Genomic DNA, 22,358 nt, shown 5'->3' with positions numbered 1-22,358 from the left:
GGAAGAAATACTATAAATTGCACCCTGTAAAACAAATATAAATTAAAAAGAAAATTAACAATAAAAATTGGAATTGAGACTTTTGTATTCTGTTATATAGTGTTCGTTTGGATAGCACTTAAAGTGCTGCGTCTGCGTTTTCTCTTTTTTTTTTTTTTTTCTTTTTAGCCGCAACTGTTGACCCGGTCTTCTGTGAACAGTGTACTTATGTACTGTTCACAGGTTCCACAAACTCCACTTTTTATCAATTTTTTCATTAAAAATGAGTCCCACAATACTATTCACACATTTAAAAATTATTTTACTACTGTTTTTTCAGTTTTTAATTTTTAGTTTTAACAAAATAAGTTTTATCCAAACAGACCCATATTATCAATGGTGGAGAAAATTTACGTTCAACTTGTGGAAAATGACCATGCACTTCATATTTCGACACGTATTGTGCAGATGAAGACAAGTTTATTGACTTCCAAAGTCCATTCCTGTCGTTTTGCTCTTTTTCTTTCTTTCTAAATTTGTCACTATCTTGGCAGGTAAATGTTAATGCTACTTGCAAAATGGAATCTTGAATATTTTCATTTTGTGCATGCAGCAACACCATAATTAAAAGGGAACTGCAATCAGATTCCCTTTATTTAAAATAGATACATTTTAACAATAAATATTACAAATTTAATGATATATATAGTGCTGCGGCTTAGATATATGAAAGAAAATAACTATGAATTGAATTCTTTTCATTTTACTTTGAAATGAAATTCCCTATTCAGTGCAATAAACCCTTGTTTCAATCCTCTGGCGCTTTGTGAATACTTTCACATGGAGTAACTGAAAACCAAAGACAAAATTACAAAACACAATTTTTCTTATTGAAAGCTTCATTTAAAAAAAAGAAGAATACAAAGCTAAAGCTGGTTGATATTATAAATTATCTTACATACTATGAAGCACGAGTGCGTTTCGGGACTCGGGTGCAGGTGCGGGTGCGGGACTCGGCAATTTTTAAAAAAGTAGGGTGCGGGTGCGGCGGGACTCGACGATTAAAAAATTATTAAAAATATTTTTATTTATATTTTCTATATATTTTTACTATTAAAATATTCTTAAAAAACACATTAATATACTTGATTCACAAAACAAAGAAAGAATAAGGCAAGAAACGCATCTGAGGTCAGAATTTCGGCCTCTCCGGCGATTTTCAAGGCCGATTTCAGCCTGTTTCGGCCGATTCCGGCCTGTTTCGGCCGTATCGGTCGCCGGCCGATATTGACCGATATGGCCGATACGGCTCAATTCTGGCCGAATCAGCCCGGTTCGGCGCGAATCGAAGCCGATTCGGCGTGAATCGAGTCGAGTCGGCACGAATTGAGCCGAGTCGGCGCGAATCTGAGAAAAAAAAAAAAAACGCAGACGCAGCACCGACGCACGGTCAACCGAGTCGAACGCCGCGTCCCGCGTCGCGCCGCGTCGGACTCGGGTGCGGCACCCTCCCAACCGCGTTCGTGCATTCTAGCTTACATATTAAAAAAAGAAGAAGGTATTTTAACCAAAATCTAAAGCTCCTCACACATGAGTTAGGGCATATATAGGGGTTACGTAAGTAATGAATCTAAGAGACATGAACAACTAGAGGGTAGATGAATACAAATTTTTTGTCCTGCATTTTGTGTTTCACTTTATACTCCATCAATCATAGTATGTCAAGCTGGTTAATATTATAAATTTATTCTAATCTTTTATTATTTTATAATATAAAAAAAATCAAATAAATACATGACAAGTTGCTATTGGAGCATAAAGAGAGAAGACAATTTCACATTTAAAATTGATCAAACCGCCTCATTAGCTACCTGCATTCATCCCAAATTGGACTAACATGTTATGAATTGGACATAAAATGCATTGTAGTGGACTCATTTGAAAGGAAGCATCAAGTTACAAGGTGTGGGGTTACGATGGCTAGAAAAGTCAAAAAGTCTAACATGTTTTGAGTTACTTTACAGCTGTGGACCAATTAAGAGCATCTCCAATAGATGCTCTACTTTTTCTCCAAAAAAGCTCACTGTTCACACTCCAACAACTTCTCTAAACACACAACTTTTCCAAAAAAATTTTTGAAGTTGCTATAGTAGTTCTCTTAATCTAGAGAACACTATAGCAACTCCAAACCCTTATTTTATCTTAAAAAAATACCCGGCTGAATAAAAAAAAAATTCTTTCTCTTTCCTTCTCTCTTCTTTGTTCATCTGTCTCTCTCTCAAACAGTAACACAATCAAAACACAAACACAATCTAAAATCAGAATAGAAACAACAGATCAAGAACAGGGAAAAATACAAATTTAATTAGAACAACAAATCTAAAATCAAAACAAAAACAACAAATCAAGAGCATGAAAACCTATCTAAGCTCCGTTGTAACAACAAAGTGAATCAAAACAAGAAAAAAAGAAAAAAAGAAAAAAAAGATAGACGAAGGCCATGTCGACTGTGTTTGTGTGAAGTGAGCTGAAGAGGAAAGAAAATAGAATAGAAATAGAAGTCAAAAGATCATGCTAGAGAGTGTCTAGAATCAAGTAGAAATAGAAAAAGTAAAAAAAGAGAGAGCTAGAGAATGAAAGAGAGAGTCCGGAATGTTCTTGAATGTGAGGGAGAAAAAGAAAATAAAAGAAGGGGTTGGGGAGGGGGGGATAGAGATAGGCTGGACACGTGTGTGGAGGAGAAAAACAAGAAAAAAGAAAAAGAAAAAAAGAAATGAAAACGTATGGATGAGAATGAATTGAAAGAAAGGAAAAATAATATAAAAAAATTCTTAATTGAGAAATGCTACCACAATATTTTCATAATAAATTTTAAGTAATAGATTGTTATTAGTTAATATTGGTGAGTAAAAAAATAATTTCAACAATGGGTTCAAATTAGAACTAGTAACAACTTTCCACATAAGATTTTGATGTGATTCTTGTGAAAGTATAGCGAAAAATGTTGTGAATATAACACTTTTCATTGAAAAATATAATTGTTAGGAATGAATATAGGAAGAATAAATGATGATTAAAAAAGAATAATGAATGAATAAAGAAATAATATTTAAATGAAATAGAGAATGAGATAGAGAATCTGTTGGAAAGTGTATTTGAAAAGGTTGGTAGCTAAAAGGTAAATATCACTGTTCATTCTTCAAACAGTACACAAATTTGAAGAATCTGTTGGAGATGCTCTAAAACATGATTGATTTTTCTGAAAAAATGTGACTAAAGAAATCTGACTCAAAAGCTAGAAAGAAGAAAATAAAAAACTTTTGGGAAAGTTGGTGGAAGCCTCCTTTTTCTTTTAATTTCAACCTCATCCATTCTTGATAAGATAATTCTTTATGATCAGATCAAGACACCAACCTCATCCATTCCTACACCAAAAATTGATTGGTGTAGGCGGAGATTGAACTCCAAATCTCTTATTTAACCATCATTAACTTTACTAATTGAGCTAATTAAAATCTACAATTGGTGGAAGCTTTATCATTGAGAAGAACCTAAATTTTCCATTTATGATATATTTATATCCATTTTGGAAAATTTTTTGTGAAAAATTGAAAAAACTGTGAAAATAGTAAATTACTTTTTCATTTTTTCATAAAAAATTTTCTAAAATGTTTTACTAATATATGTCATAAAGTCAAGCGTTAGTAAAACCCTTATATATGTGTGTGTGTGTGTGTTACCCAAACCTAGGCGTGATGTTTATTGGACCAAGAATTTGGTTTTCCAATTTATTTATTTATGGGTATCCTCATAGTCCTACAAGTTGTTGCTTCAAACGCTACCTTAACAGTCCAATTTCCGTTATCCCAGTGATATCAAGCCCAACATGTACTCTCCCTCTCGATCTTTTTCTTCCTTCCTCTCCTTTTGTTTCTCTCTCCCCTTTCCAACCACCCCCATTGTCTGATCTCATCTCCCTTACATAGTCTCTCCTTAATAGGATTCAAATCATTACTTTGTCACTAATTCCCATGCAATCCCATTTATACCCAAAATCCCTAGAAACAATCATGTCTTCTGAAAATTTTATTGAAATTTGTTATGGACACCAAATAGTGTTCGACAGTGAACTCTCCAAAGGCATTATCAGTACTCGAAGACTGATATGAATTTAACCATTTCATCATCGATCTCCCATTATCAATTGGTAGTGGGCCTAGCTTAGCCCGAACCATGTGACATTCCCCAAACGATACTTTCTAGATCTTGATATACCTGTCGTTGGGCTGGGCCTATTCTTACTGGGTCTGGGCCAACCTCAATCTTTTGGGGTAGCCTTGGCTACTTAGGCTGGTCCTAGGCCTAAGCTCAATGGGTCGTTGCTGCTTACCTGGGCCCGAGCCCCTCACAATATATATATATATATATATATAGGATTTACTAATGTGTGCCCTTAGAGCATACATTAGTAAACCATTTTAGGAAACTTTTTATGGAAAAATGAAAAAGTAATTAACTCTTTTGACAGCTTTTTCAATTTTCTATAAAAACTTTTCTAAAATGAATGGTTAATGTGTGCCCTAACCAGACCCTATATATATATATTTAAGGGTTTTACTATCGTGTAAAATAAACTTCTTGTTTGACAAGTTTGTGGGAGGTAAACAATTAATTGTTGCTGCTGGGACAAGTTGGGCTTATTTTATTTTATTTTATTCCGAAAATCAAGAAGGGAATTCAATTCCATGGTTTTACTTCTATATGTTTGCAGCTATCTCTTCTACTGTGATGGTCATTGTTGTAACCCAAATATGTGGTTGTTTTGCCAAAATCATGGGCAGGGTCAGCCCAAGCGTTTCAGAGGCCTAAGGCAAAATTTTCAAATGGAGCAATTATATTATCACTCAAATAATATTTAATTGGCATTTTATATAATAATTTTTTTTAAATCCATTCTTTTTACTCTTTATTATGATTTTTGTTTTTGAGAAAATGCTAAAGTTATAACAAATTTTACTACAAACTGGTGTTATAATGAATATGATCAATGACATGAGGCTTACAAAAATACTAGAAATATTATAAAATTTACAACATGAGAATTACAAAGATATATCACCAATCACAAATATTCATTCAAAAATGCATTCAATAGTTTGTTGAAATCTACCTATCATATTCATTGTCACATCAAATTATAAAAATTATGGAGATCACCACGCACCCTTAGTATAGTGATCACTCCACAAGTATAAGTTTTTGTGGGGTGTGGGGTGGCAATGACCAAGATTTAAGTCTTTAGAAGAAAGTTTCGCACACATATACACTTAGATTAGGTTAGAGTATAATTTTTATCTTGTATAAAAATAATTAAAAAAATAGAAATTATGTAGTAAAATTTATAGTATTTTTAACATTTTCCTATTTGAATTACTTGTGATTAATAACACATCTATTTGTAAGACCTATTTATTTAAATTTGTCTTATCTCTATCTCTAGCATTACTTAATTCTTCGAGCCTTTTTAATAGTGAAAAAAATGTAAAATAAAATGTTTTAATATCTCCCAAAAATATTTATATATAAAAAAATAAAAAATAAAAATTTGCCCCCAAATTTGGGACCTTCTCTAGTAACGGGGCCCTAGGCAATGGCCTAATTGGCCTAAGCCTAGGGCCGGCCCCGATCATGGGTTCATTGGTGTTGTTATTTTCCTAAGTACGATTGCAATCACCCGTAATTGTTTATTTTGTGCAATGATTTGAAAATCTTTGAATTATTCTCTATGTGGTTTTGATCTCTTTCTTTCATGTGCTATTACATGTTTTAGGAAATAGTCGTAGACTTGTGAGATGCATGAAAAAGTTTGATGATTTATTTATTTTCTTTTGTTAAATGAACAATAAAATAGTAGATAACACTTATAAGTTAGGTTTTTTTTGTTAAATGATTTATTTATTTTCTTTTGTTATGACCCATACCTTTAGCCAACTTAGCTCTTAATACATGATCATTCAAGTTAGGTTTTTTGTTATTGGGATAGGTGAATTATTATAAATCCATCCCTCGAGGTATGGAGCTTCGACAGAAGATAAGTCTAGAGGGAAATTATGAGCATTACGTTCATGTATAACTTCCATACCAAGGTTAGCACGATTAATAATATCAAAGTATCATATTTCATAATTCTCGTAGGGCCCCCTCGGAATTCCTTCCATGAACAATACAACTACAAATAAGAAAAAATTTATAACTAAATAATCATGAGCATAACACCAAACAAACACATACTATATAAGAAGAATTTAGGGTTTGGGTTTGGGTTTTATTTAGGAAGAAGGACAAAAAAGCAAATAACAAAATTATACAATATTTTTTTTTTTAATTTAAAAACTTATTAAATATAGATGGGTTAGATCTGGTCAAGTAAGGTGGATTTATAAATCTTATGACCCGAACTCAACTCAATTCATTGTAAAAAAAAAAAAAATAAAAATAAAAATAAAAATTCAGGACTCAATCCAACTCATTAACCTTTGAAAACTGACCCAACCCGGTGAGTTGGATTGGATCAAATAGGTTTGAGCAGGTTGGCGGTTCGCTACACAGCCATAATTTTGAAATAGATTTGTATATTTGAGTTTAATGCGAGTGTACAATGACAATTATCCCGACAAGGGTTAGTATCTACCACGTGACATCTTTGGTACCAACTTATCTAGTCAACCTCACTAACTAAATCTTGGTACCCACGTGACATCTTTGGTTATAAACTTATAATTTTCTGTGGAAATCTTTCATTTTGTTGGTTATAAGAGCATCTCCAGCAGACTTTTCAAATTTTTGTATTGTTTGGAGAGTGAACAGTTACATTTACCTTTTACCTACTTACTTTTTCAAATACACTTTCCAACAGACTCTCTATCTTTTCTCTATCTCATTTAAATATTATTTCTTCATTTATTCTTTATTCTTTCTTTAATCTTTCTTTATTATTTTGTAATCCTTCTTTATTTATTCCCAACTATATTTTCTAACTCTCAATGGGTAAAAATTTTAAAATTGTGGTTGGTCTTTTTTTTTTTTCAATGGATCTCTTGAAGCACTTGAGATAACCAATGTTATGAATACCTTTTTGGACCCCGTTTCGGTTTGTCCATTGGAACGGAATGTTTTGGTACCGGCCTATTTCGGTGTACCGTTGCGTACTGTTTCGGGCTTATTAATATTTTATAAATATAAATAAATATATATATATATATATATATCTATATTTTATTGATAAAAAAATTCATATAATAAATTATTGAAGGTTTTAAAGTTATAAGTATATTATTTTTTTTTTCACTAATCACACTCTATCACATCCCAATTATGACAAAAAGTTGTAAAATTTTTTATAGCCCTATGCTTTTTCTAATTTTAGTGACTGTGGAATTAAAAGGTTGAAAGTTTCCTTTTTATTATGAGTCACGTGAGGTTCACAATAACCCAAAAAAAAAAATGTTAATTAAATTCAAACAGACAAAACAAAAGAGCCTGGAAGGAATGAGTATTACATGGGGCTCACAAACACCACAAAACAAAGAAAATATCTAAAGCCTAAAGGCTCTAAAGTCTAAACACAAGTGGAGGACAACCAAGGACACACAAATAAAGAAGAAGAGGTAGTTAGGTAGTAGACCGAAACTAAGAGAAGAAGAAGAAGAGGAAGAAGAAGAAAGAAAAGAAGGAAGAAAAGCACGAAACCCAGAAGGAGGGGGTAGGAATTTTTTTTTTTTTTTTTGGGTCAAAATCTTGTATCGGCTGAAATTTGCATTTCGGCTAAAATTGGTCGGAATGACCCGAAATAGGCCGAAATCTAATCCGAGGTGAAATGTGAGGTATTCTCATACCAGTTTGCGTACCGGTACAAGATATTCCGGTCGTTCCGGCCGAAACGACACGGAATCAATAACATTGAAGAGAACAAATAATATAGTCATGAGTTGTTAGTTTTTATTTATTCATTTTTAATTTTCAACAATCCTACTTTCCAATGGTTTTTTTTTTAATGATCATATTTTTCATACTTGCATTATTTTTTATTTATCAAATCTATATTAGTCTTGAAATTTATCAATTCTATATAATTTGCAATGAATTTATGCATTAAATTTTTCACAACTTATTTTTTTAATTATTATTATTGTTGTTATTTAATAATTAAATAACTTTTAATTAATTATCTCTTTCTATTTTTTCTCAAAAAAGAAGACCTATCTAATATTAAATACTATATCACACGATTACATACCCAAAAAAAAAAAAAAAAAAACCAAGGGATTAACTCAATTTTATTTCAACCTACTAATTTTAAAGACCACACATTTACACACACAATTGATTACTCAACTTCAACCGTTCTTTTTATCCCAAAAAAAAAAAAAAAAAAAAAAAATTGAGACGCGTTATTCTATTTTCCTCACAGTTACACGTTTACCACATCAGAGAGAACAGAAAAAAGAGAGAGAAAGAACGCAGCAGAGAGAGGGGGAGAAGGCCGGTGGAGATCAAGTGTCGCCGGAAGGACAAAGCCGGTGGAGATCGGCGTTCACCAAGCAGCAGCGCCTCATCCGCCTCCCCACCGCCAGACTGGGTCAGATCGGCTTTACATTTTTTTTTTCCTTATTTTCTTGTTCTGATTCAACTTTGCTGTTATAATAAGAAATAGATTTTGTTTTGTGTTTTGATTATGTGAGACGTTTGAGTCTGTGAGGGAGAAAGAATTGTTTTTTATTGAGTTGTTTGATTTTTTAAAGGAGAAAAAATCATTTGGAGCTGCTACAGAGAGCTACTGTAGCAACTCCAAAAAAAATTTGGAAAAATTTTCCTTTTAGAGAGTCTGTTGGAACTGTTTTTTTTTTTTTTTTTGGGTTTGCTCTCAAAAAATGGCTTTAACTAGTCTATTGGAGAAGCTCTAATTTTCTTATCCTTTTCAACTCTGTATTTTTGCTTCGTACACAGTCTCATCTATTCAAGTTTGAGAGAGAGAAAGAAAGAGAGTGAAAGAAAAAAGTTTTAGGAAAGTGGATTTGATCCACACGAGCTCAATCTCAGGCAATATCTGATCACAGAGAACAGCCAAATTCAGACGAAATAACACTGGAGTAAGAAGATAGGCTACATATATGGCAGAGGCTGCGATATCCGCTCTTACTGAGAAGCTCATTTCCTTGTTGAGCGAAGAAGCAACACTGTTACAAGACATCCATGAAGAAGTAGCTGACATCAAAGATGAACTGGAGAGCATTCAGTCCTTCCTTAAGGATGCAGATGCAAGGGCCGCAGCAGAGGAGGACATGAGCGAGGGTGTCAAAACTTGGGTGAAACAAGTCAAAGAAGTAGCTTTCCACATGGATGTTTTCATGGACGAGTACTTGCTTGAGATGGCACAACATCATCCCCATCGGCTTCAGGGATTCAGTTGGTTCCTCCATAAATCTGCTCGCTTATTTTCAATGTTAAAACCTCACCATGAAACAGCCACTAAGATTCAGAAGATCAAAGCATCAGTGCAGAAAATCAAGGCAAGAAGTGAAAGATATGGCTTCCAATCCACTGGTCAAGGATCAAGCAGTGGTACTCAGAATGTTAGGTGGCAAGACCCTCGAAAGGACTCCCTTTATCTTGAGGATACTAATGTTGTTGGAATTGAATCTTCTAGAAATGAATTGATAGGCTGGTTGGTAGAAGGACAACCTCATCGTATTGTAATTTCGGTAGTAGGAATGGGGGGTCTAGGCAAGACCACACTTGCCAAAAAAATCTATGATCATCAAATGGTTAGAGGACACTTTGAATGCTATGCGTGGATTTCAGTGTCTCAATCTTACAACATACAAGATCTATTAAGGAGCATCATAAAGCAATTTCGTGAGGCCAGAAATGAGCTTCCTATGCCAGGAATTGACACAATGGACGAACAATCATTGGTAAGAAAATTAAGAGATTACTTACAGCTAAAAACGTATGTGGTCATATTTGATGATGTATGGAAAATTGACTTTTGGGAGGGTATAAAACATGCTTTACTTGATAATAATAAGGGTGGTAGAATTATGATCACAACACGTAATAGGGAGGTGGCTAGTTTTTGTAAAAAATCTTCACATGTTCATGTTTTCGAATTGCAACCACTAACTCCTGATGAGGCATGGGAGCTATTCTGCAAAAGGGCGTTCCAATTTGAATTTGGAGGACGTTGTCCCCCAATATTGGAGAAATTGTCTAAGGACATTGTTGAGAAGTGCAAAGGCTTACCACTTGCAATTGTTGCTATAGGTGGTCTTTTGTCAACCAAAGACAAAACTGTCTTTGAATGGCAAAACTTGCATGATAGTGTTGGGTTTGAGTTAGGAAGAAATCCCCATCTTACAGGTGTTGATAAAATCTTGTCCTTTAGTTATGAAGACTTGCCATGCCACCTCAAATCTTGCTTATTATACCTTGGTATGTATCCAGAAGACTACTCCATCAGTTGCATCAAATTGATTAGACAATGGATAGCTGAAGGATTTGTGAAGGAATTGGAGGGTAAAACATTTGAGGAAGTTGCACAAGAATACTTGACTGAATTAATCCATAGAAGCTTGGTTCAAGTATCATTTGTTGACATATCTGGGAAAGTTAGAAAATGTCGACTTCATGATATCTTACGTGAGATCATTCTCCGAAAGATGAAGGATTTGAGTTTTTGTCATGTTCTCTCAAAACAAGAGTCTCGCTTTGAAGGATTAACTCGACGCATGTCAATTAATGGAGTTTCATGTGTTGTATTGCAGGAATTTGGGAACCCTCATATTCATTCTCTTTTATTTTTCAATCTTGATGAATTTCCAAAGTCCTTTATGAGTACTTTTGTTGCTAATTTCAAGCTTTTGAAAGTTATGGATTTTGAAGATGCTTTGTTGGATTGCATTCCTGATGATGTTGGAAGTTTATTTCATTTGAGGTATTTAAGTTTAAGAAATACCAAAGTTAAAATTCTTCCAAAATCCATAGGAAAGTTGCAAAATCTGGAGACTCTAGATCTAAAGCAGTCCCTAGTTTCTGATATACCAATTGAGATCAACAACCTTCATAAGCTACGACATTTTATAGCTTACAATCTTGATTTCGAAAAAGACAACAGTTTGACTTTGGGAAAAGGGGTAAAGATACAAAAGGGAGTTGGGTGTTTAAAGAACTTGCAAAAGTTGTATCATGTGGAGTTGAATCATGGAGGGGTTGATCTTACTAAAGAGTTGGGAAAGTTAAGACAATTGAGGAAGCTAGGCGTGAAAAACCTGTCAAAGGAAACCGTGACGGCTTTGTGTGCCTCTGTTGAAAATATGAACCACCTTCGATCTCTTGATGTAACCTTAATTAGCGAAGATGAGATAGTTGATTTAAAATTCATTTCATCCCCGCCTATGTTTCTTCAAAGCCTACAAATAAAGGGGCGATTAGAAAAGTTACCAGAATGGATTTCAGAACTTCAACATCTGGTCAAACTAAAGATTTTATGGTCCAGGTTAAATGATGACCCATTGAAAGTCCTTCAAAATCTACCAAACTTACGGGAGCTCATGATCTCACGCCATGCATACAGCGGAGAACATTTGCATTTTAAGCTAGAAGGGTTTCCAAAACTCAAGTGGCTATGGATTAGACACTTAAATGCATTGCATTCGCTATTGATAGATGAAGGAGCATTGCCTGTTCTTGAATTTCTTTCAATTGGGCATTGTCCGGAACTTAAAGAGGTGCCTTCTGGAATCCAACATCTGAAAAACCTCAAAGAACTGGGATTTTGGGAGATGCCCAAAGAATTTGAAGAAAGTTTGGATCCTGAGCAAGGGCTACATTATTGGATCGTTGAGCATGTACCAGTCATTATTCTCTTCCGCAAGGTTCGTATGGGATATTATGGCTATGACAACCACAATCTCCGTTCCAAGCATTTGGCGGAGTTAAGAGGGCAAAGGCAAACATTCAACCAGAATGAGTTTAGATGCTAAAATATCAATGCTTCAATTGAGATAGGTTAGTGCAATTTAGCTAAAAATGGCTTTAGATTTCTTGATAATATATATATATATATATATATATATTTTCTTTTCTAGTGAATAATGTCGTGGGATTTTTGTTGTAGATTTGTATAGTAAAAAGCAATTGTTGTCCTTTTTATCTTGCATTTCTTGAAATATGTAATTCACCATCTACCATTTTAATGGTTTGCTTGTTTGGGTTTTGATATTTTCATATAACGCTTAAATTGCACTTTTGTGACTAATTTAGATGCATGAGCTACTTTGCTAGATTTGGGGGTGTGCTTTTCATATTAATGTACAATACTTGTATCAAAACAATACAATACATGTATCAAAAGTCAAAACAAAACAAGTTATAGAGTACAGAGAGATATGAAAATTGTCAAAATGTTGCTCTTAGGAATTTACAAGATTGCACTTTTACTCATATTTTTGTTTTGATTGAGAAGACAATCTTACCCCTACTTAAAGTGTGTTAGTTGAAGTTTTATTTAGGGAAAATGTTAGAAATACAAACTTTTTTTCAAAATTTTTTACAAACTACTGATGTGACAAGCATTTATTAGTAAATAAAAAAGTGATGTTGGTGGTGGATCTAGATAAGAAATAGTAAGAAATTGGTCACAACAATTGTTTGTAAAAATGTTATAAAATAGCTTGTACCTGTAGAAAGAGTATTAAAAAAAAAAAAGTTTTCTTGAAGCATTTAATTTGAGGTTTCAAATTTGGGATTTTAATGGTATTTTTTTTTTTTTTTTTGGGTGTAAATTTCTTCATTACTAATCAAAGTTTGTCCATTTGTGATTTGTGGTAGGTAAACAATCAAGTTCTACTCAATAATGTTAATACAAATTCGTAAGTACGCTTTAGTACGCTTTTTCCGATAATATGACGCTTTAATAGTTTGAATCTTCAATATCCCTATTAGATCCTTTTTATGTGAAGCTTAGCTTAGCTCGGAATTGTTGGGCTTTGTTTGTGGACTTGGATGGAGAACGAATATAATTGTTGTTGCTAGCACTGGTTGGGCTTGCTTATATTTTTTTAAGAGACAATCAAGTAGGAAATTTTGTGGTTTTAATTTCACATGTTTACAGTTATCTCCTCTAGTTTGTTGCTCAATGTGCTCATTGTGTCAGCCCAGATAAGTTGTTTTCAGAACAACTATGGATTGGTTGGTTACTATTTTCCTATGTACAACTGGAGTCCCTACCTAATTGTTTATTTTGTAAAATGATTTGAACCTCTTTGAATGGTTCTCTCTCTGTGGTTTCGATATCTCTCTTTTATGAGTTATTGCTTTTATTAGGAATTCTGTAATTGGCCATAGATGCATTTGATCAGGTACTTTAGGTTAGACCATTTCCAGAATGATCTCTATACTCAACTTTTGGTACTAATAGTGTAGAATGTTCTTTGATTTTGGTACCAACTTTTTTTTTTTTTTTTTAATTTCCTTTGAATAAACTGAATTGATCGACCAAGTTATCATTGATATTTGATATACAGCCTAGATCTCTCTATGAATGTCTACATGTCATCCACACCTTCACCTAGTCAAATTATATCTATTTATTAGATTGGGTTGAGCGATGATCCACTCAAAGCCTTTCAAAAGCAGGAGACAACACAAGTTTCTTGGCTTCTTGACCACATGTACATGTGGAGATCCTCTCTTGCTCTCTTTCCTACCACATCATATCATTATCATATCATATAATATAATATTATATATACTATATAATAAAAGTTAAGCTTAGAAGTCGTGGCTGTATCAAATTGCAGTAGTGTTATAGTTTTAGATAGATTTGCTAGAGATGTAAATGATTTACATGTATGGCTGGAGGATACCTCCCCAGTAATTTGAACATAGGTTCTTGAATTAACATTTTTTTATTTAATTTTATCATCCTTTATAAGGCATTGATTTTATTGCTTGTGTATGTGGTTTTTTTTTTTGGATTGAATTGCATGTGTTTTTGGATAAAGACTATGGTAGCTATTTGTTTTTTTGTGGGTTTGGTATTGGTATTTTACTATGATTATCGACATGTACTTTAAGGCTTTTAATCAGTAACATATATTCTTCCTTGAAATAAATAAAAGTTTAAGAATAAAAAACTTAAAATAACGTTTATGATAAAAATGCCTTTTAGTGACAAAGAAATTTGATGGACCCAAAAAGGCCCCTCAAAATTTTTTGTTTTTGATGGCAAAATAATGCCCTCACAAATCCTTGGTAAAATGTGAAACATTTGTGACCAACAAGAAAAGCTGTTGCAATTATGTGTTGTAGCTGTCACAAACGCTAATATTTTGGAGGGAAATTTTCCCTTCATATTATTTGCAAGGGACAGTTAAAAATCTCTCACAAAAAGTGTATTATTTGTGACGGTTAAAAAAATGTTGTCACTAATACTAATGCTCTGTTTGGATGTTTAAAAAGGAAGGGGGAGTAGAGTAAAAGGAGAGTAATTCAATTACCTTGTTTGAAAGTTTTTTAAGAAAGGAGAGGGAGAGGTTTGGAGGGGTTTCAACTACCTCTAACCCCTTATTTTTAATTCTCCCAAATTGGAGAGATTTGAAAGGAGAGTAGAATAGATAAATTATTGACAAAATGAATTCCTCAATTTATCCTTTCTAAATTAACAAAATTACAAACTAATTATATAAAATAAATTCACGTTATTTCTCTCATCAGTCTCAAATTTCTCTCAACTCTCTCAGCCTTGAAGACTCTGCTGCCTCTCTCTTACACAATTTCTTCCACACTTCACGTTGTCTCTCTCTCACAACTTCTTCACAATCAATCGTCTCTCACGCCTGGGTTTTTCTTTCAGAGGTAAACTCTGTTTTTCTTTTTGTTTCATGGGTTTCTTTTGAGTTGGATCAAATAATTATGTTCTTCAAATTGTGATTTTATTGGGTAATTTCTTATTAATTGTGATTTTATGGGGTAATAACATGTTATTTGTGGGTGGGTTTCGGATTTGATTGTTTTTTTTACTTAAATTTTAAAGTTTCAAAGTATTACTCATAACTTGTTTGATAAAATGCTTGAGTGAGTTTAGATTGTGAACTTGCATAAATTTGTATGTTGTAGCTATATATGAATCTGTGTTTCTTGTTTATTTTTATTGGGTAATTTCTTGTTTTTTGTGAATGGGTTTTTGATTTGGTTTATTTATTTATTTTTAACTAGAATTTTAAATTTTCAAAGAGTTACTCACAATGTGTTTGATAAATATTGGTGTCTACTCTTTTACAATCATTTCAGCTGCTTGATCATTTGTACACCAATAGTGACCTAATTGCTAAACTTCCTTGATCAGGGCCAATGCAAAACTAGTCTATGCTTGCGAATGGAATCCCAATGCCATTGAGGCACTCCCAACAAAATCTACAAGCCAATTCAGTGAGTGATTGTTGTATCGTACTTGAAGGAGATAACCGGATTATAGCACCTAAAGTACGTCCATACTCTAATTTGTTTTGTTAGTTAATAAATTCTAAATAGTCAAGTTGTAGCACTAGCATATCATGATTAAATTCCTATTAGGTTATTTTAAGTTCATGAAAATTTTCTTGTCTAGTGATGTAGAGAGGAAATTTTAACTAACAATGTATGTTTGAAGGTCATGATTGGTTAATAGATGTTGTCCTGTCAACTTTCCTGTGTAATGTTTGATGAACATTATTTATTTTTTTATTTTTTGATAGGTTGATGAACATTTTTAAATGCTTGATTTGAACCTAATTTGGAAGACGAATTATTATACTTAGATGCTTCTTCTTTTTTTCTTTATTTATTTATTTATTATTATTAAGTCAACTGAATTTAAGATGTAGGCAACCACAACCCACCCACCTAATAGTTGCCTAAGCCAAAGTCTGAGGAGATCTTCTGAGGTGTTAGTTGAACGTGTTAGCTTTTGATGCTTCAAATTAAATTTAGAAGCACACGGCCAATGGTTGAAACCTTTTATAACTGGGTCACAACAGATTGTGAAACCATTCTTTGTTGATATAGAATATTGATGCAATAAGCTAGTTTATAGTGGCTGATATTTTACACTGGTCCAAAAGGAAAAGTTTATCATAAAAACATGCATTAATGTACAAGAAGATGGACTGCTCTGATTGATTCCTTTTGATTTTCTGCATGCAGGATGTTGCTGATCGTGTTTGTCTTGGTCTCATTCCAACAAGTGAGGGTAGCTGGGTCACTACTGTAAGGGCATGAAGGTGACTGCCAATTCTCTGTATATGGTTCCATTCAATCACTTTTTTTTTTTTTTTTTTTTTTTTTTTTTTTTTTTGTGGTCCAAAATGTCTTCAGCTTCAGGAAATGTTTAAGACTGCATTACTTCCAATTTTTGTTATTTGCTTTTCAAAATGTTTAAAATTTCTAAGTATCCTTTCATTGCATTGTTTCTTGTTGCTGTTTCGTTTTGTAGTTTGAAACATCTCAAATGTCTAGGAAATGTTTCAAATTCTGAACAATCTCAGTGTTAAAACTTCCATTCCTGGCTTAGGTTTTGTTTCCGAATATACATTAATTTCCCCAAGATTCTTTCTTATCCAAGGCATGTGGACTATAATTTTAAAGTTTCAAAGAGTTACTCACAATGTGGTCATAATCTGACAGTTCAGTAGTTTTTACAATCTCCAGGACACTAGATTTAGCATCTTAGTAGATTGCATTCTTTTATGTCATTGTACTGGTTATGACTCTTCTTATTTCATTTTTTGGCTAATTGGTTGTAAAGCTAAATTGCCTGTTTGTGTGTTCAATTCTAACTAATTGGAGTTTTTCTGAATGTTGGCTAGCTGTCTTTTGTGCAATTTTGATTATGTCATTCCCTTTTTGGCTTTAATTAATGTCGATAGTTGGGAAGGGTTAGTATATTAATCGCAATTTCTATTGCAGCAATTTAAGTTCATTAAGTTATATTATGGTGATACTTTTATTTGTCTTGTAAGGTTGTTGATGCTGGCTATGGAGTTGTTTCTTTTATTTGATTTTAGTTTTAGTCATTACTATAACCATGAAGTGGCATTCCACTAGCAAGCCAAATACTTTCTAAATTTTATATTCTTATATAATAGATTACACAAAACACACTGAATTGTAATAACTTAGTGTATTTATGCATATCATGGATTGTAATAGTTTTGCTGTCATGGGATAATTTTATTAGATGGATAGACAAGAATAAAAGGAGACGTGTATTGCAAATTTGGGAATGGAGACATGGATTATGGGATTGGGAATGGAGACGTTGAATGACAGTTGTTTATGTAGTTTGTCTTGTTGCCTATTGGTTAATACTTTGAAGGAGGCCTCAAAGGAGACAAGTAACTTACTCAATTAGTAGTTTGAGTTTAGAAAGACGAAGTGTTCGCGATGAACTGATGAGAGAGATAATTGGAAATAAAAAGTGTTGTGATATTATATGCATGGGGCCTGGAGCTTTTTTAGATTTGTGTGACATGCTACATAAAGAAGGTGGCCTCCAACCCAACACAACGAGCAACGATTGAAGAACAAGTTGCCAAATTTCTTTACATATTATCACATGGTGTAAAGCATCGGGAAATATATATATATATATATATTTTTTTTTTTTTCATTGCTCTAGTGAGACTATAAATCGTCATTTCCATCAATTATTAAAATCTATGATACAACTAGAAGAGAAGTTTCTGAAACAACCTGATGAATTTCAAACTTCAGTAGAAATACTCAACAGTTCTAGGTTCTTCCCATATTTTATGGTAAAAAAAAAAATTATTATATTCTAATAGCTTAATTGTGGTATATATAAAGATTTTAATATATAGAAGTAAGTACTCAACAGTTTTAGTTCTTCTCATGTCAGAATTGCATTGGGGCAATTGATGGAATGCACATTCGGGCAAAAGAGCCTATTGAAGATGCACCAAGATATCGTGGTAGAAAGGACTACCCAACACAAAATGTGCTAGTGGCATGTACATTTGATTTAAAATTTACATATGTTTTGCTTGGATGGGAAGGAACTGCGTCAAACTCAAGAATCTTAAAAATTGCATTAAGTAGATGCGATAAGCTAAAAGTCCCCCAAGGTAATTTTGTTAGGAAAAAAAAAAAAAAATAGCCATTAGTGTATAACAACATAATGATGCATGTCATTCCTATAGGTAAATATTACCTTGTTGATGCTGGATTCATGTTGAGGAGCACACTTCTTGCACGTTATAGAGGAGTTCATTATCATTTAAAAGAGCATTCAAGAAATCCACCACAAAATCCTAAAGAGTTATTCAACCTTCGACATGCATCCTTACGCAATGTGATTGAAAGAGCATTTGGGGTCTTGAAGAAAAGGTTTCCTATAATAGCAAGCTCAAATGAGACATCTTATGGAGTTCCAACTCAGAAAAAAATAATTTTAGCATGTTGCATTTTGCACAATTACTTGATTGGTGTAGATCCGGATGATAGAATTCTTCATGAGGTGGATGAAGAAATTTTAAACAATCTTGAACCCCATGAACAGCTTGGTGCGCAAAGAGAGAGAAATAATGATGATGCTTCCCAAGGAGAGATTTTAAGAAACTCAATAGCAACTGATATGTGGAGGGATCATACATCCAATCCAACTTGATGTTATTCAAAATTTAATAATTGTAAACAAATGCTTCTAGTGGATATAGAACTATGTCTTTGTTTTAAGGGGCTGATTCTCATTAGAATTGTTTTATTATTTAATTTTCTTTTTATGGACTTATCATTTTGTATATGATACATTTAATTTGCTTGGGATAAAGTATTTAATGAGTTTTGATTGTGACTTGAGAATGTGTTTCTTCTTGAGGTTTGTGTGAGACTTTCCTCTTTAGTATGCAAAATGAATTATTCCTCTATATTGTGTTAGAGCAACACTATCACAGTAAGTTCCAGTTTTTTTAGTATAATTTTAATAAACTTCATTCACTGTGACAGTGGCAATTTGCAGGTAATCTTTCTTTTTCTATTGTTTTACATTATGTGTTTGTCCTTTAAGTTGTGTTGGCAACCTTTTGCTTTCGACTTGCTTACGTTTGCCTGCTTAGTTTTCTCTGCTTAGTTGTGTTGGTAAAATGAGTTTTTATTATTTCAACCTTGGATAATGTGTAAATATGACGTTTTACAGGGGGACAGCACTTGGAAAGCGGGAGTTGTTGATAGTGAATACATTTTTCATAAGGGTATACAAACTTTGGGTCGGAGTGGACTGCTTGCAAAAAAGGTTTTGCTTTGCCTTCTCTCCCATCTTCTTGTTGATAGTTCTTTACTTTTGAAACATAAAAATTAAATTATTTCTGTTTCCAAAACAGCTTGTCTTAAATTTTGCAAGTTTGTTTGTTAAGTTTTTTCATTCAAGGGGCTGGCACATGACAACAAGCTAAATCTGATGGCTTTGTTAAATATATTTATTTGCTCAAATATTTTTTTATAGGTCCAAATATGTCAGAAAAAAGGACTATTGATGATGTGGTTAAGAAAGATGGAGAATAGGACAGCTGTTATGGATGGTGTGCTTATAAATGCACTCTTGCATCAACATCATCTAGGTAATAGAAATGGTTCAGTCTTTACCACACATGCCTATGACAGTATTGTGAAGGAATTGCAAGAAAAATTTGAAAAACCAATAGACAAGCAAAAGGTGAAAAATCGCATTAAAACCATCAAGTATAATTGATCAGACTGCTATGATGTGTTTAAGAATAGATTGAGTGGTTTTGCTTGGAGTCCAATCACCAAAATGTGGAGTGCTGAACCGGAAGTTTGGGAAATTCTAATCCAGGTTTGTTTTGGGAAATTCTAATCCAGGTTTGTCACTTATACTCTAGGAGTTCATATTGTTTCATTGAATTCTATGGTTTTCTTTTTCATGTTGTATCAGTTTACAATAGGGTATAGCACCATGAACTTATATTTAGACAGATAGAATTAATTGGATTGTTTCGATGATTCAAAGGACTCCGATATATGCTTTGATGAGATTTTGCATCTAGTCATGTCTTACACATTGCAATGATATGTTGTTTGTAACTGGGTTTTACCATAAATGCAAGCTTGTTCAGTAGAATACTATGGTGCATAAATTTGAGTGTTTTCTTGTCTGTGGGGTTATAATTTTTTTTTAATGGTGATGTGGGGATGAAACCAAATGAGCTCGAATACTTCTAGGATTAAATCATGCATAGATAAATGCAAGACGTCAGTTTTCTGTGCTCAACTCTATCTATCAAATTGTAAACGTGACCTTGTACCGCTACATGAAATATGGTTCTTTGTAGGCTGGGTGTAGGGGAAATTTTATATTTGTTTCACATGACAATGGGATAATAAGTTTCATTTTATATTTGTACCTTATTTTGTTATCATTTTTTAACAGGCTAAACCTAGAGCAAAAGAGCTTAAGAACAAACTAATTCCAAACTACGACAAATTGGTTGAGCTTTATGGAAAAGATAGAGCAACTGGGGAACAATCTGAAATTGCATCGGAGATGAGGCAATGGTGGGCTACTTCAACCGGAGAGGGCTCCATGGAGAACATTGAAGATATTGATCATTTAGTTGCTCAAAATGAAGTTACTTTGGAGAGCTGTGATAATGTGGGTGAAGCCTCCTCAAAAGCCAAAAAGAGAAAAACATCAAAAAATGAGGACGTGGAACAAATTATGGGAGCAATTTAGGATGTTGCTTTAGCAATGGGAGAAGGAAATTCAGCACAGAGAAGAAAATTTAATTTTTGAGAGGAGCTTGACACGTCTTCCCATTCCTGAGCAAGACGTGTTCTATCTCTTGGATGAGATAAGAATTGATTCTAGATTGCAAATGAGGGTTTATCTCAATCTTATTAAGAATCCAGATATGTTTTATTGGCTATCCAGTGGAGGAGCGCAAGGAGCTATTATTCACAATGATGTCTGATCCTTAATTTTCTCTAAAAGTTAGACAAGTAAATGTTCCAAGACAATTTTAGCTTCTAAAAACCTTTTCAATTGATCATTGAACTGTAAACTCTTGGGATTAATTTTTCTAAATAGATGTGTCAGTTACTATTTAGACAAGTGGAGCCGTATGAGGTGTATTATAAAATTCTGTCATTTGCACCAGTTATGTGTTAAAAGTTAATGGTATTTGATGAAATATGAATTGTTGGTGTGTTTATCTGCCGTTGGATTAGTGGAAAATGGGAATAGAAAATGGGGTTTGACATTGATGAGTGATGGTGTGATGATAAGGTAAAAAGAAAAGTTTAAACTTTAAAATTGTCTGTCCAATTTTTTGTTGACAAGTGGAAATTGTGAGATAAAAGGATTGTGCCCTAATGTTTAGGGGCACCTCGCTGATTGAAGTTGTCGGCAGGTAAGAGAACTTGTTGCTTAGGGAATGAGCAAAGTTATAAATACGCAGTTCAACAACAAAAAATTCAAATCCAAGCTTTTACGGGTTTGGATTCTTATTTACACTCGCCACTGTGCTGGCCATTATGCGGCGCTGAAGAATGAAAAGGAGGTGACATGCCAATATGGGGATTGGTTGAAAGCTGTGGGAGTCCGTTATGCGTCACCGTCTAAGAAAAAACCAAGTCAGTTTTCTGCATCTGAGAACGGCGGCGGAGACAAGAGGACGGCAGCAGTTGGTGTTCAAACAAAAAACCCTACTGAAGGAGTAAATGATGAAAAAGGAAAGAGCAAGGATCAAGGGACCGGTACTGATTTTCAGGCGGTTACCAATCTAAGCAATGAAGAAACAACGTTAGTTACGGATAACATATCTCCTATTAATTCGGAGACTATTTTGGAAGTGCCAGCTACATGTGGGGAGTTGCATGCTGGCGGTGAACTTACTAAAAATGGGCCCATTGTGGGAAATCACACAGCCAGGCCCAAGTGGACTAGAGTGATTAGGATGGAGTGTGGGCCTAGGACTGCAGAGCAATGTCAACGAAAAGAAATATTAGGGAAGAGGGACTCATCACAGTTTAACATGCAGGAGGCAGGGGACGATGAGGAAATGCATGTGGAGAAGCGGGGACGTGTCCAAGATGATCAAATTCACATTACAGCGGCGGGGGTGCCTGAACACCCTTGCCGATCACAATGAGGCTGTTAAGTTGGAACTGCCAAGGGCTTGGGAACCCTTGGACAGTTCGAAGCCTTTGCAAACTTGTGAAGGATCAAGCTCCCATGGTGTGCTTTCTAATGGAAACGCGTTTAGACAGAAAGGGTTTTGCGAAGCACTGTAAAGAGGTTCCTTTTC

The 22,358-nt window shown here is 33.8% G+C and overlaps 1 protein-coding gene across 9 annotated transcripts; it reads left to right on the top strand.

Annotated features, from left to right (window-relative positions):
• Positions 1-8,427: 8,427 nt before the first annotated feature.
• On the top strand, positions 8,428-21,245 carry LOC115955434 (disease resistance protein RPM1-like). Of its 9 annotated transcripts, none has more exons than XR_004084135.1 (9): positions 8,428-8,617; positions 8,986-12,045; positions 12,868-12,908; positions 14,781-14,895; positions 15,386-15,522; positions 16,222-16,298; positions 19,232-19,327; positions 19,538-19,888; positions 20,483-21,245. XR_004084135.1 is itself a non-coding variant. In XM_031073560.1 (2 exons), exon 2 carries the CDS (start codon positions 9,150-9,152, stop codon positions 12,018-12,020), a length of 2,871 nt encoding a protein of 956 aa, XP_030929420.1. In that variant the 5' UTR covers positions 8,428-8,617; positions 8,986-9,149; the 3' UTR covers positions 12,021-12,047. The 9 variants fall into 9 exon arrangements, 1 of the variants encoding a protein (XP_030929420.1); XR_004084133.1 differs by having other exon boundaries at positions 19,538-19,914; XR_004084138.1 differs by lacking the exon at positions 19,538-19,888.
• The last annotated feature ends 1,113 nt before the right edge of the window (positions 21,246-22,358 follow it).

This window comes from Quercus lobata, chromosome 8 (assembly GCF_001633185.2).
Source record: "Quercus lobata isolate SW786 chromosome 8, ValleyOak3.0 Primary Assembly, whole genome shotgun sequence".
Classification (NCBI taxonomy): Eukaryota; Viridiplantae; Streptophyta; class Magnoliopsida; order Fagales; family Fagaceae; genus Quercus; species Quercus lobata.
Note: the sequence above shows the minus strand (reverse complement) of the source record. Positions and strands in the feature narration are given on the sequence as shown.

Bases quoted from the DNA above. Each gene is read 5' to 3' on its own strand.
- LOC115955434 (XM_031073560.1), top strand. From the start codon at position 9,150: ATGGCAGAGGCTGCGATATCCGCTCTTACTGAGAAGCTCATTTCCTTG.